We start from the raw sequence: 12209 nt of genomic DNA, 5'->3' as shown, positions 1-12209 counted from the left end.
ACAGACCAACAGCAAATGTGCACACCAAGCTGTGGAATCTAGTTTATTGTTGATATTAGACGGTCGCATTTACAACGTTAAACATGGATAATGAGGGAAGATTCAAAGCCATAAAGTGTCCGGACTAGGCAGAGGAGTAAAGCCGAGATAAAGGTAGGCCACTGCATTTTATTTTAACTTCTATTGCTACGACACTGAGTAGGCATATTCTTGTAATATCAGCTGCTGAGGGAGAATGAGACCACAATGAGTAGCATGCAGACGTGTGTGCGTGTGCGGTGCCTATATGCAAAGATGACGACAGAAACGCGGCACCTAGCTGTGTTAATGTGTTTCTCCTGCCTTGCGGGGAATATACAATGTATCATTATTACTGTGCTGGCTTAAAAAAAGTATCAGTTCTGTCAGTCGCTTTGTATCTACTGTGCAGTCTTAAAAACTCGTTTAGTTTCTTGAGTTGTTCTGCGCGTGCAAGCGGGCGTGCGGTGGGCGGTGGTGGCGGTGGCCTGGACACGCACCGCAGAGGTCCTCTCAGCACCGCGGTGATTGAATTTTGCGGTTATCGCGACAGCCCTAAGTGCAGCTGCTGTCTGTACTCTTATGTATGCTTCTTTGATGTTTATTGTTTTTTCTGCCTTCGTCCTCTTCTTCACAAAATCTGCTGCAGTCAGGTTCTCATGGCTCTGGCTAATTTTCAACCAATCAGCATTCCAAGTGCACGCAGCTCCATCTCTCAGGCTCCATGCTGTTGGGTTTTTGGAGGAATGCATGTCAGCTGTTCAATGCTAGTCTCACTTTTCAGATGTTCCAAGTTATACGTTTTAAAATCACTGTTTTGAACTGAATTATTAAATACCACCATCACAACTTGATTTACAAACAATGCAGGGTGTAGTATGAAGTATAAATGTTTGCAATGATGTTTGCAGCATTGTTGATCGATGCAGTTGTCAGTGGCGCAAACACAGACTGGTGATTAAAACAGCATTTATAAACAAACGGTTTATACAAAGTCATCATTTTACATGTAAAAACTCTGCAAACAGTGTGATTTGTGGAGATAAACCATCTCCCTGTACTGGGGGTCTTCTTCAGAGATTCAGGGAGGTTCAAACGTGTATTCATTTCCCCAAATACAGGTTTAAACCTGCTGAAAGTATCGTAGTGCTTTGGCTCTGCGTTGGCTCTCTAGCGGTGGAAAAAAATCCAACCAGTTCTTGGCTGGTTCTTATAAAACAAACTTAGAACTGGTTCTTGACCAGTTCAGAAGCATAACTGCAACCATTTTGGTCAAAATGGTCAAAATTTCCACTCAGAGGAGTGGTGGTACAGTAAGTAAGTATGTGGGCAGATGCCTTGCTAGGAAGTGTGTGAGATTAATAATAGCTATATATATATATATATATATATATATATATATATACACATATACACAATTAGTAAGGTGCTAAGGTAAGTGCTGGGCAGCAACATCTGCACTCAGCTGGGAGTCAACAACGCAGTCAGCATTCCTGACAGCTATTCAAGACAGCTAATTGCATGTTGTCATGGAGAATTTCTGCCCGTTGAAATAAAGTGGGGGATGGGGCGGGGGCTAAATGGGGTGGATTACATCCCGCTTTCAATTACCAGTGAATCAGTGTCTTGAGTGAGCCGAATGTATAGAGAAGATTGCAGCTGAGACAAGACGTGGTTACATGCAAGCGATGAGAAGTGGAAGAAATGGAGTGAGAGGTTGAGAAAGCGGAGCGGGGAGAAAAGACAGAAAGACCGACAGTGTTGAAGTCGGGTTCAATTAGTGCGTGCGTCTATCACAGACGTGTGAACGCTTTCTCACCTGGTGAGGAACTCGACAACAGCATCGCCAAGGAACTCCAGTCTCTCGTTGTGATTGATCCTAGAGGCGGAGAGGAGATAGGACGGAAAGGTGGAGATGTGAGGACTGCGGAATAAGTTTCACGAAAGAAAGACTTCAGGCAAACATGCATACACACACACAACAGCTCACCACAATCCGAGTATAACAGGGGCTCACATTCAATAATAAGCGGCCGCTGCCCTTAAAATTAGCCCATTTCATTTCCCCAGAGATATCCCTTCCTTTCACAGTTAAAGTTAATTTTCTTGTCAGCAGGCCTGCCGGGTATATTAATCACAAGAATCGTCCCTCTGATTGCTCCTGTGGTCAGTGATAGCATGTACAGATATGAGCCTGCAGGCAGCCTACCTGGAAGGGGAGGGGTCGTCCTGCCCCAAACGAGACATGATGTTAATCAATGTGTTAATTCCTGGAAGAAGAAAAAAAAAGATCCCCCAGGGTGGATGAGTTAGGGACCTTAATAAACAGAGATGTCACTTGGCAGAGAAAAATGAAGAGGAAAAAAAAAGAGAAGAGAAACAAAGAAAGGTAAAGAAGGAGACATATGACCCACCTTTCTTCCTCATGTACATGTGGTGGACCTTCCTGTCACCGTACTTTGGCTGGCGGATGCCACAGTTGGACAGCGAGTTGCGGGCATGATCGGGATTCATCCCAAAGTTGAGGTGGTGACTGGGGTGAGTCATGGCCAGCTGAAAGGGGGGGATTAGCAAACAGTGTACAAAAGGTATAAAAGTATAAAAGGTTTCCACAGGAATATCTTTTATAGAAAACTTTGGGGCATCTCCTGGGAATAAGATGCAGCAACTATAGTCTAGACTCACTGCAGCTGAAGTGTTTTATTTCCTGCCCTCGGGGGTTAGTTATTTCTGGTGGCTCTGAAACTCTGGCAGTTAAAACACACAAGTCTTGGTCCTGCTACAATTTCCTCACTTAGTTGTAGTAAACATCTAGATCCTGTAACTGGTATCAATGGGGCACTCAGGGAAGGGACTTTTCTTGCAATATTCACAGAATTTTAAGCAGTGAGGCTGACCTATCTACCAACGACTGCACGGTAAGGTGACTGAATGGAGCACAGTGATAGACATAGTCAGATAGATGGACAGACAGACAGATTGATAAAAATGAAAACGTTTCTCTCCATTTGACCAATAGCATACCATGTTTTCCTTACAGTTTACTCAGTTATTATCCTCCTTTTTAGCAACATGTCTGCTCTGAACCACGCCATCTGAAAGTGTCTTTGTTTCTGCACCACAGATGGCAAAATGGTGGAGACACCGAAGGCTGTTTGCCAGCTCAATAATCTCCAAATGCATTAGAGTAACTGTTCCAAGACAAGCAAATCTGAGGTCATCTTTCAGTTTGTCATCCCAGATCAGGAATAGAACAAGAGTAGCTTTCAAACAAATTTTCAGAAATTACATTCTCATTTGCTCAAAATTGATTATTTAAAAAAAGTGACAGCCAGATAAACACCAGCAGCTAGTATGGTATTAAAGATGGCCTTTCCCTTCTGGCATTTTCAGTTCTGCATTCCTCCTCTTCACGTCTGCTTAGAAATGTCCACCCAAACACAAAGATAAAAGCCACTTGCTTTCATTCTAATTTAGTTAATGCGCACAGTTCCTTAAGATCTTTTCAGAACTTGAGATTCATTATTTCAGCCATGCTTTGACCACAAGAACCTTCTTCATGAACTATGAACCTTTAGAGTGTTTCCACCACAATAACTAGCGAGTTAAGCTTCAGACTGCAAGATTTCCGTTGTTGTCAGATTGTTGCACTGTTCGCACTACGCTGTGCTCTTCGGTTGTGATGGGGAGTTTTCATTGAAAATCAAGAGCGTCTATTGCTCTTGAGACTGGGACATGTTTGACACTCACTAATCACATCTTTGATTATCATCACGGATAGGCCTTATATCTGGGCTTTTTGTCAGTGTAAACTTGACTTAAAAGTGCTCCTTGTAGTTGAGTTTTTTTTTAAAGTTTGAAACATTTTCTTCAGACAAACAGATCTGGAAAAAGCAGTAACTGTAACACTGTGTACAATAAAAATGCTTGTACTATGCAGCTGAGATATACTGTCAAAGCTGCTTCTGGGACCGACCTGATTTTACTGTAAAACCAATTTTCTGCCTCTTGATGACACACGAGTCACCGTAGCATCTGCTCTGGAGCCAAAGCAGCAAAGATAACATAATAATACATTTAAAAAAAAAAAAAAATAGCAATTGTGTTGCTTTTCTGTGCTGGAGGTAGCTTTTGGGCCATGAAGGACATAATTAATCATGCAGATTTTGAAACTTTACTCTTCGACTGAGAAGTAACAAGCTTGTATTTGTTAAAGTCGTGGATGCATGAGTCCAACCAAAGCCTGACTTTTACAATGCTTGTTAACATGTAAGTTCAACTGAAACCCTTCAAAATGAAACCAAAACCACAGCTGAGTACAGTTACAATTACAGCTCAGTTAGTCCATTTAATTAGACCAATGTCCTCGTCACTGTATACATGCACAACAGGGGAATATTGTACATGTAAGTTTAGCTGAATTCACTGCTTTATGAAAAAGTCCCTGTGGTAAATGGGACAAAGGCAACCAAAGGTTCAGTAGTGCACAGCGACGTGTGAGCAACAAAAGCCAAGCTACTGATGTTTAGATGTCAATACGTTGGGTCTGACTCCAAGTCTTAGGAAAACCTAAAAAGAGCCCAACCTGATCAGTTTCCCCTTTTGGAGTCACAATGACAGAAAAAGCTCCCCTCTTCTATGTCGTGTTGAAAGCCGTTGATCAAAAAACTAATGACAAACGTAAACCTGTAAAGAGAGCAAAAAGTGGCAATTTCCAGTAAAATAACCCTGAGGGAAACACATTAGACAACATTCAGCTATGTCTAAAAAAGGCACAAAAACTGCTGTGCCTTGAAAGCCTGCCACAGCTGAACATCTCAAACGTGCCGAGGGAAGGAGAGAGGAAAAGATAGGGCTCAGTAGGATATGTCAAGCTTTATCAATCTTACATTAGGAGAATGTTAATCTCAGCTTGAAAAGAAAAAAACTCCAACTACTCTCCCTCCTTTTCAAAAAGCCTTTTTTTCTTTTTTTTCAGCCAACTTCAAATCAATTTCAAGCTCCAATGAGATATATATGTAAAACGTTAACAGAGAGGTTTCAATATTTATAGTTGCTCAAAAGGCCTTCAGCTTTGTAGTCTTGAAAAGAGCTATTGTATTTCTATAGCTAAGAGGAGCAAGAAGAAAGAGGACTTATTTGACAAGTAACAGCAGAAATCTAGCGATCTCTAGCTTCGTGTTGAAAATTTCAAGAGAAAATAAAAAAAAATAAAAATAACCACATCTTCTTCCAATCTCAACTCCCCCATTGTGCCCATGTCAGGCAAGTCGATGACTGCCTACTGCATAGCCTGAACTAAAGAGCTGGATCCTGCATCAAGCAACACACGAGTTGTTCAGTAAACACCGCAGGTCTCTCACAGTTACCCACAACATCCAGCAAACAGCATCGGCTTTCAAGCAGAATCTGTGGAGAGGATTGAGGTCCTCAACTGTTCCTGTCAACATAACGAGTGTGTAAAGCATCGCAGTGATTTGGATTTAGTGATCACTGCCTCAGCTGCTGCTCAACTGCCTTTGGCTAAACAGAAAATAAACTTCATCGCTCACAGGATGGCAGCAGAACTCAACTGGAGAGTGTGTTGCTCACACACCTGCAAACTGAACACAATTCAATGTGATGACTGTGTACGGCATTATTTAATGCATCTCTCAGGCCAATCAGTATTCAGGGGGGGTTGACAGACTGGGTTGACTTTAATAACCAATCAACTGCACTTGAATGTAAATGATGTGGAGTTCAATTGTAATAAAAAAAAAGTAAATATGCCTTTGCACCATCCTTCATTGGCCTTTAGATCTATAAGACAGAAGCTTCAGCAAAGCCACTCATTCATGTTAGTGCCGTCCATGAGCCATTTAACAGGCAGGACAAGCTTCAGTTGCACTCTTTGGCTATTCATGAAGAACAGAAAGGAAATTGAAAACTGTCCCAAATCTATTTAGCAGCGCTGTTGGTCAAAGTTTGAATTTAAATGCATTTGGATTTTAAATGAACTCCCCTTTGATTTATTCTTAGGGTTTATTCAACCATTAAGACCAAAACGAAACAAAACTGTGCATATCCCCTTTTACATGGTGTCGTGTTAAAACAAGACATGAGAAGAAGAGCAATTCTTCATCCATCTCTGAGGAAGCGACAGAGAGAAAGAGAGATGGAAATTAGACCAGAGTAAACATTTGACTGGCTTTTAATTGCTGGAGAGAGCTCAAAGAAAAAGAAAAAAACAGCATGCAAGGCCAGTGTCGTAATATTGGTGAGTAATAACCAATGAGTTCACTTATTCTGTGTTGTGTCACATTTCAGATTATGCACATTTTTACTGCATATCTTGAAGGAAACATTCACATAAAACTCTAACACGCCATTTTTTTAATCATAACATTATTTCTATGCAAACATATACAATGTGCATGATAATGCATGTGTATTGACTTCATTTATATGCCACATTCTAACGATTAGAAAATGGCCTTTTCTTGTTTTCAGCATATAAACACGTACATTACTCCCTTTTGGCGTGACAGTTTTAGTGGCTCCTAAAGGCGTCTTTGTCAGTCTCTTCGCCATGACAACAAATTCACGTGTATGGCTGCGCCTGTGAAGGACTCGAACAGAGAACTGTTTACGACAGCGGTGTTACATCACACCACTGAAAAAAATAAAATAAATAAATAAATAAAAAAAAAAATCACAAAGGCTGCTGTTCTGGAGTATTCAGGTGTGTGTTAAAACAATGCACTGGGTTATAAAATATGCTTTTAAAGGGCACCTCAGGTCTCCAAAGACAAAAGAAAAACCTTTTCCTGTGCTTGAGAGCATATGTTTTGGGTGTCTGTAGTGACAACCAACTCAAAAACTTTATATATAAAAAAATTAAAAAAAATCCACATTCCAGTCACTTTTTTTTAGGAGCCACCTGGCTCTAGAAATATCTCGGTCTGTGAGCCGTTGAGATTTTCAGTCTAATGTTGTGTCAGAGTACAAGCTCAGAGCAGAATTATCCAGCATCCCTGTCTTGATCTCCCCCCACAACTTCAAATCACGCTTCATTTGCTCTACCTTGGAGGCGGGAAGCTGGAACTCTTTCCGTTTTGCTCTGTTATCAACAGCAAATTCTCATCAGCAGTTATGTAAGTTCTCTTACAAGAGAATTATGCTCCACAAGGACTTTGTTTAATGTTTAGTGACTAAACTAGGAAATGAAAGTTTTTGCAAGACATTCTCACCAGAACCTGCCATAACAAAAACTAACTAGTAAAAAGCCTCAACAATCTTATAACACAGGGGGAAAAATTGAGTTAAATCCAGGGTTTAGTGCGCCAACATATAAAGGAGGTATTACGGTGCGGTTTCGAGCAGCTAGCTGGTGGATACGTCTCTTCTGTGTCTCTGTCCTTTATTTTGTGCATTGACCATTTGGGCCAAAAAGAGGAATCAGTACCAACTGTCCTTGATTACAATGCAGATGAAGGAAATTGAAGTTATTGAGAGTAAAACATCCATACTCTATGTCCATTTCATAGTTAAGCAAAGCTGTACAACGATCTTATCAACTTGAGAAAAAAAAAAGAAGATATAACACGTCTCCTTTCAGAATAATAACATGCTACTCTTTATTACAGGCCCATAAACCCAATTTAGGGGTGGTAGAAGAGTTATCCATTATCAAAAGAACGCATTTGCTTGCCTCATATGCTTCACTGCAACAACATATCATGTCTACTGCTCGTCTTTTCAAGGCAATGCTCCCACCAGGCCTGTTCGAATTGGTCAGCGGGTTGGTTGACAATAGTAAAGCATACGTAGCTGCACTTTCTTTGTTTGAGGCGTGCCACTAGGAAGATGCCACTTCTTACATGCACAAAGAAGCTGTACAAGCTGTATGTCTTCTGTGTATTGGTATTAAAAGGGTGCGGATCATTTCCTGTAAAGGGAATGACTCACTAGGGTTCGATAACTATACAGATGCAAAAAGAGTTCCAACAACACAGGGGTGAGGCACTGCTCGCACAACAGAACTACTCCAAAAAAAAGGCAGCAATCATGGAGAAGAGGGAGAGGCAATAACAAAGGAGTATCACAGGAGTCTGTGAGGAGTTCATCCTGCAAAACATTTCGATTGTTGCAATTCACACAAAGTCGCAGGAATAGTGTCAAATTTTACCTCTCTCAACTCCAGGCAGCTGGCCAATCACAGTATAAATATGACGGCCTCATATTTGACTCTAGAACACTTTGGTATCCAGAGGAGTTCATGGTGGACTCAATGACTGCGAGGTGCCCAGGTCCTGTGGCTGCAGAACCAGCCCAGATCATCAGCCCTCCACCACCGTGCTTGACAGCTGGGGTGAGGTGTTTGTGCTGATATGCTGTGTTTGGTTTCCTCCAAACGTGCTGCTGTGCATGATGACCAAACATCTCTTACAAACTATGTCTTTTGTTGTTAATCTGAAGTTGAATTTACTTCATTTTAAAACCTGGCAACGACCAAATGATTTTCCAATTATGTTTTGAGATTTAAAACCTAAGATCTGAGAGCAGGTGTGAGGTGAGAATTTAAAAAGAGTCTATATGTGAGATCTTACAAACTCCTATAGTGTCCAGCTTCTCTACAGCAGACACGAAAAAGAGAGTGCTTTCTCGAACAGTTTTAAGGACTGTGAAAGAGTTTCTGTGCATCATGAGCAAACATCTCCACTTTGGTCTGGTCTGTCCAAAGGACATTGTTTTGTTTTTTTATCTGAGGTCGGGTGATCTTTTACCATGTTCTGATAATGCAAATATTAAGATTTGAAAGAGGATGTGCTTTCCTCTTTGCATGACTGTAAGTAATAAGTAAGAGTTAAGATTGAGGTTTTTTCTTTTGTAGAAGTTTAAAGTCTGTGAAATGGCACTCAGTCAGGACAGTTGTACTTGAAACAGATGCACAATCAAATCACACGGCTCGGAACGCATCACCACGAATAACAAAAAAAAGAAATACCCTGGTACACAGAGTAGAAGTTGTATTCCTGGGACACACAAACAAAAGCATGCAATATTGGAGCTGGGGCCGAGGACTTGTACGGTTAAATTATTGAGAACCTCTGCGATCCCTCTCGTTCCGTCAGCATGGGTGAAAAGTGAGGAATGGGGATAAAGCAACAGGGGCTGGGTGGGATTATGATGGTCTGGTGGATGTGGGGATGCAGGAGCATGTGGTGACCATGAACACGTATCTCTCCAACCACCCCCCCCTCTTAGTTTTAAATGTTAAATGTTTAACAGGGAGGCTTTCAGAAGAGAAGCTTCAAAGAGCTGTGGCTCTGCTGCAGCCAAGCGAGGTGGGGTGGGTGGGTGGGGTGAGGGGGGTGCACAAGCCTCTCGCTCTCAGGCTGCTTTTTTGTCAGTTGCCTCATGCCTGGATCACACGGTCATTCTCTGCTGCAGTGCAGGTATGCCGAAGCACAAAGAAGCAAATGGTGTTCTCATGGAATTACCAATTATATTGGTATAGTTATGATTATTATTATAGCACGTCTGTACATACCCACCCAACTCACAAGCTTCCCCCCCGATGAGCAGCGGCTTTCTTATCTCATTAAGAAGAAAAAAAAAGGGTAAGTCAAGTCTCATTCCTTTTATGGGAAAATGACCAATTACCCTTCACTGAATCATACTCTAAAATCAAAAATCAGTTGCTCCAACCAAGACTAGCCATCAAAGTGCTGTTCCTCTCAGGATGAACATCCACCCAGCCCTCACAGGGTCGTGGGAGTGCGTGATATCAACATCAAGACGTGTCAAGAAGTTGCAGGCCAGGATCTTTTTCTTTAAAAGAAGTACAGTACCAGTCAAAAGATTGAATGCGCCTACTCACACACGGGTTTTTTCAACACTGTAGAACAACACAGAGTACATCCAAACTATGAAATAACACACAAAGAATCATTTATTTAAAAAAAAAAAAATGCTAAAAAAAAATATATGTTTGTTTCCAATGTCAGCTGTGCTGTCTGCATGGTCTCAGTCAGCTTGATGAGGGAACATGTTTTTCTGTTTAACATGTGTGCCTTGTCAAAAGGTCATTAGTGCAACTTCTTGCCCTTTTGATCTGTTTAAGACAGTTGTGTCTTGGTGGTGTTCGTTTCCATAATAAATGGGCCAATTCGGCAACATAAGAACTTACCGACGGGCTCAATGAAGTAAAGAGAAACAGAGTATCATCAATCCAAAAAGTCAGTCAATCTGGAAAAATGCAAGAACTTTGAATGTGTTGTCAAGTGCAGCTGAAAGAAAACGGTACATGTGACAAAACTGGTTGCCATGACAGGAGTTCCTGAACAGGAAGACCAGCACACACCTCTGCTGCAAAGTTTATTAGAGTCGCCACTCAGAGAAATCAGCAATCAGCAAGACAGATTAGTCTACATGAATGCTTCACAGGGTTCAACAGACAGACACACACCAGCATCAGCTGTTTGGAGGAGACTAAGGATCAGGCCTTCACGGTCCAACTGTTGCAAAGAAACCACAACTGAATCAGGTCAATAAGGGGAAGAAAAATACAAGAAACAGACGTTAAATACGAGGAGTCTGGATCTTTCAGCTTTTGAGACCAAATTTCAGGCAAAAAAAGAAAAAGAAGAGCGTGTCTGGTTCATAAGATGAGGAATAGAGGAGGTGGGGTATTTTCCCAAAAATATCTGGAAAAGTAGCAACTTAACTTTTCTGTAAATTACATAGAGAAGCAGTCAAAAGTTTGGAAACACCCACTCATGAACAGGTTTTTCTTCATGTTGCCCGAGTTTAGTTTTGCCTTCAGAAAGAAACGCAGCTCAATCAGGCCGACATGCGTCGAATGATTTGGCCGCTGCAATGTTCCACTTCTTTGGCTTTAGAAACTTCTGCCTGGGTTGCTTTTACAGTACATTTCCGGTCATTGTGCATCTGTACTGTGAACTCCTGTTCAATCAGCCTTGTTCCATCCAGCTGAACCTCAGCAGACGGTATATCCACATACAATTCAGACTGCGCCCAGCAGCTTCTGTCACATCATCAACCAACACGTTTAACACATTGGAAGTCATGCCGGCTGATGGCTTCACACTGCCTTCCAGGTGTTTTACAGGCGTTTATATGATGAGCTTTTTTTTTTCTTTCATTTCTGAGCAGGTCCAGCTTCTCTGACCACATGTTGTGGGCTCACGACTGCCTCCGAATGCAAAAAGAAATCACAATTTGAATCAACCCCAGACCTTTTTACAAGCTTAACTCAAGAAGAAATAACAAAACCAGTTTTTTAGGGTATATTGTACAAAAACTACTGTTCTTCAACATATATTGATTTGTTACACAAACTTTAAGGTCATATTCACTGTAAAGCAGCTGAGTAAGTTTTGTAGATGGCAAAAATAACAGAAATATCTCCAAATATACTGGACCTAAATATAATTCGTAAATAATAGCACCATGCAATATCATGTCATGTCTTTTTATTCATAGAAAGGTTGTATTTAAGTCACTTTAAATTAAGTTAAAATTAAGATCCTTGCTGATTATCTTAGAGGGTTTATTCAGCTCATCTTTAGCTAAACAAAAACACTTTTTTGTCACAATCAAGATTTCAATGGATTGCTTCTCGTTAGACAATTTAGTTAATCAAAAGCAACGAAGCCATCTGTCAAGCCTGAGGCTTTGACATAAAGATTCAAAGAGCACATTTTCAAATATTGCTTTAAACAGCCCCCGTACTAAAAGTTTTTTTTTTCCACCCACACATTATACACAACTAAGGATACATTAATTCAAAGCACACAAACCCTCCTATCAAAGAACAATTCATTTATAATGCAATCAAAGAGTTGTACCAGATTCTCTCATGTTTAATGAGTAGACTGCCACTGGAAAACATTCATCTCATTAAATGTGATCAGCCCATCAGAGTGGAGCCAAATGAGAGGTGATGGTGGATGTAAAATCCGCTCTGAGTTGGAGGGGCCTGTTTGTGTGAACACAGTTCCACTCCTGCAGCCGTTCTGTCTAAATCTATCAGGGCAAAAATTGTGTGCGCTGTGGGACATTAGCCACCACTCTGTGTGTGTGTGTGTGTGTGTGTGTGTGTGTGTGTGTGTGTGTGTGTGTGGGGTAGATGAGGAAGGAGTTGTAAGCCCAGTAATGATGGTTTCCAACTTGATGGTGAATTA

At 41.1% G+C, this 12209-nt stretch overlaps 1 protein-coding gene across 3 annotated transcripts in view; it reads right to left on the bottom strand.

The window, feature by feature from the left end:
* Positions 1-12209, bottom strand: part of drosha (drosha ribonuclease III) — a 108228-nt gene that overhangs the window by 58812 nt on the left and 37207 nt on the right. For all 3 annotated transcript variants that reach the window (XM_075452367.1, XM_075452369.1, XM_075452368.1), the window contains 3 exons: positions 2433-2571; positions 2228-2288; positions 1838-1897 (listed from right to left, as the gene is read on the bottom strand). In XM_075452367.1, the coding sequence (XP_075308482.1) occupies positions 1838-1897; positions 2228-2288; positions 2433-2571 (260 nt within the window). The remainder of the gene's footprint in view (positions 1-1837; positions 1898-2227; positions 2289-2432; positions 2572-12209) is intronic.

This window comes from Odontesthes bonariensis, chromosome 20 (assembly GCF_027942865.1).
Source record: "Odontesthes bonariensis isolate fOdoBon6 chromosome 20, fOdoBon6.hap1, whole genome shotgun sequence".
In the NCBI taxonomy this organism is placed as follows: Eukaryota; Metazoa; Chordata; class Actinopteri; order Atheriniformes; family Atherinopsidae; genus Odontesthes; species Odontesthes bonariensis.
Note: the sequence above shows the minus strand (reverse complement) of the source record. Positions and strands in the feature narration are given on the sequence as shown.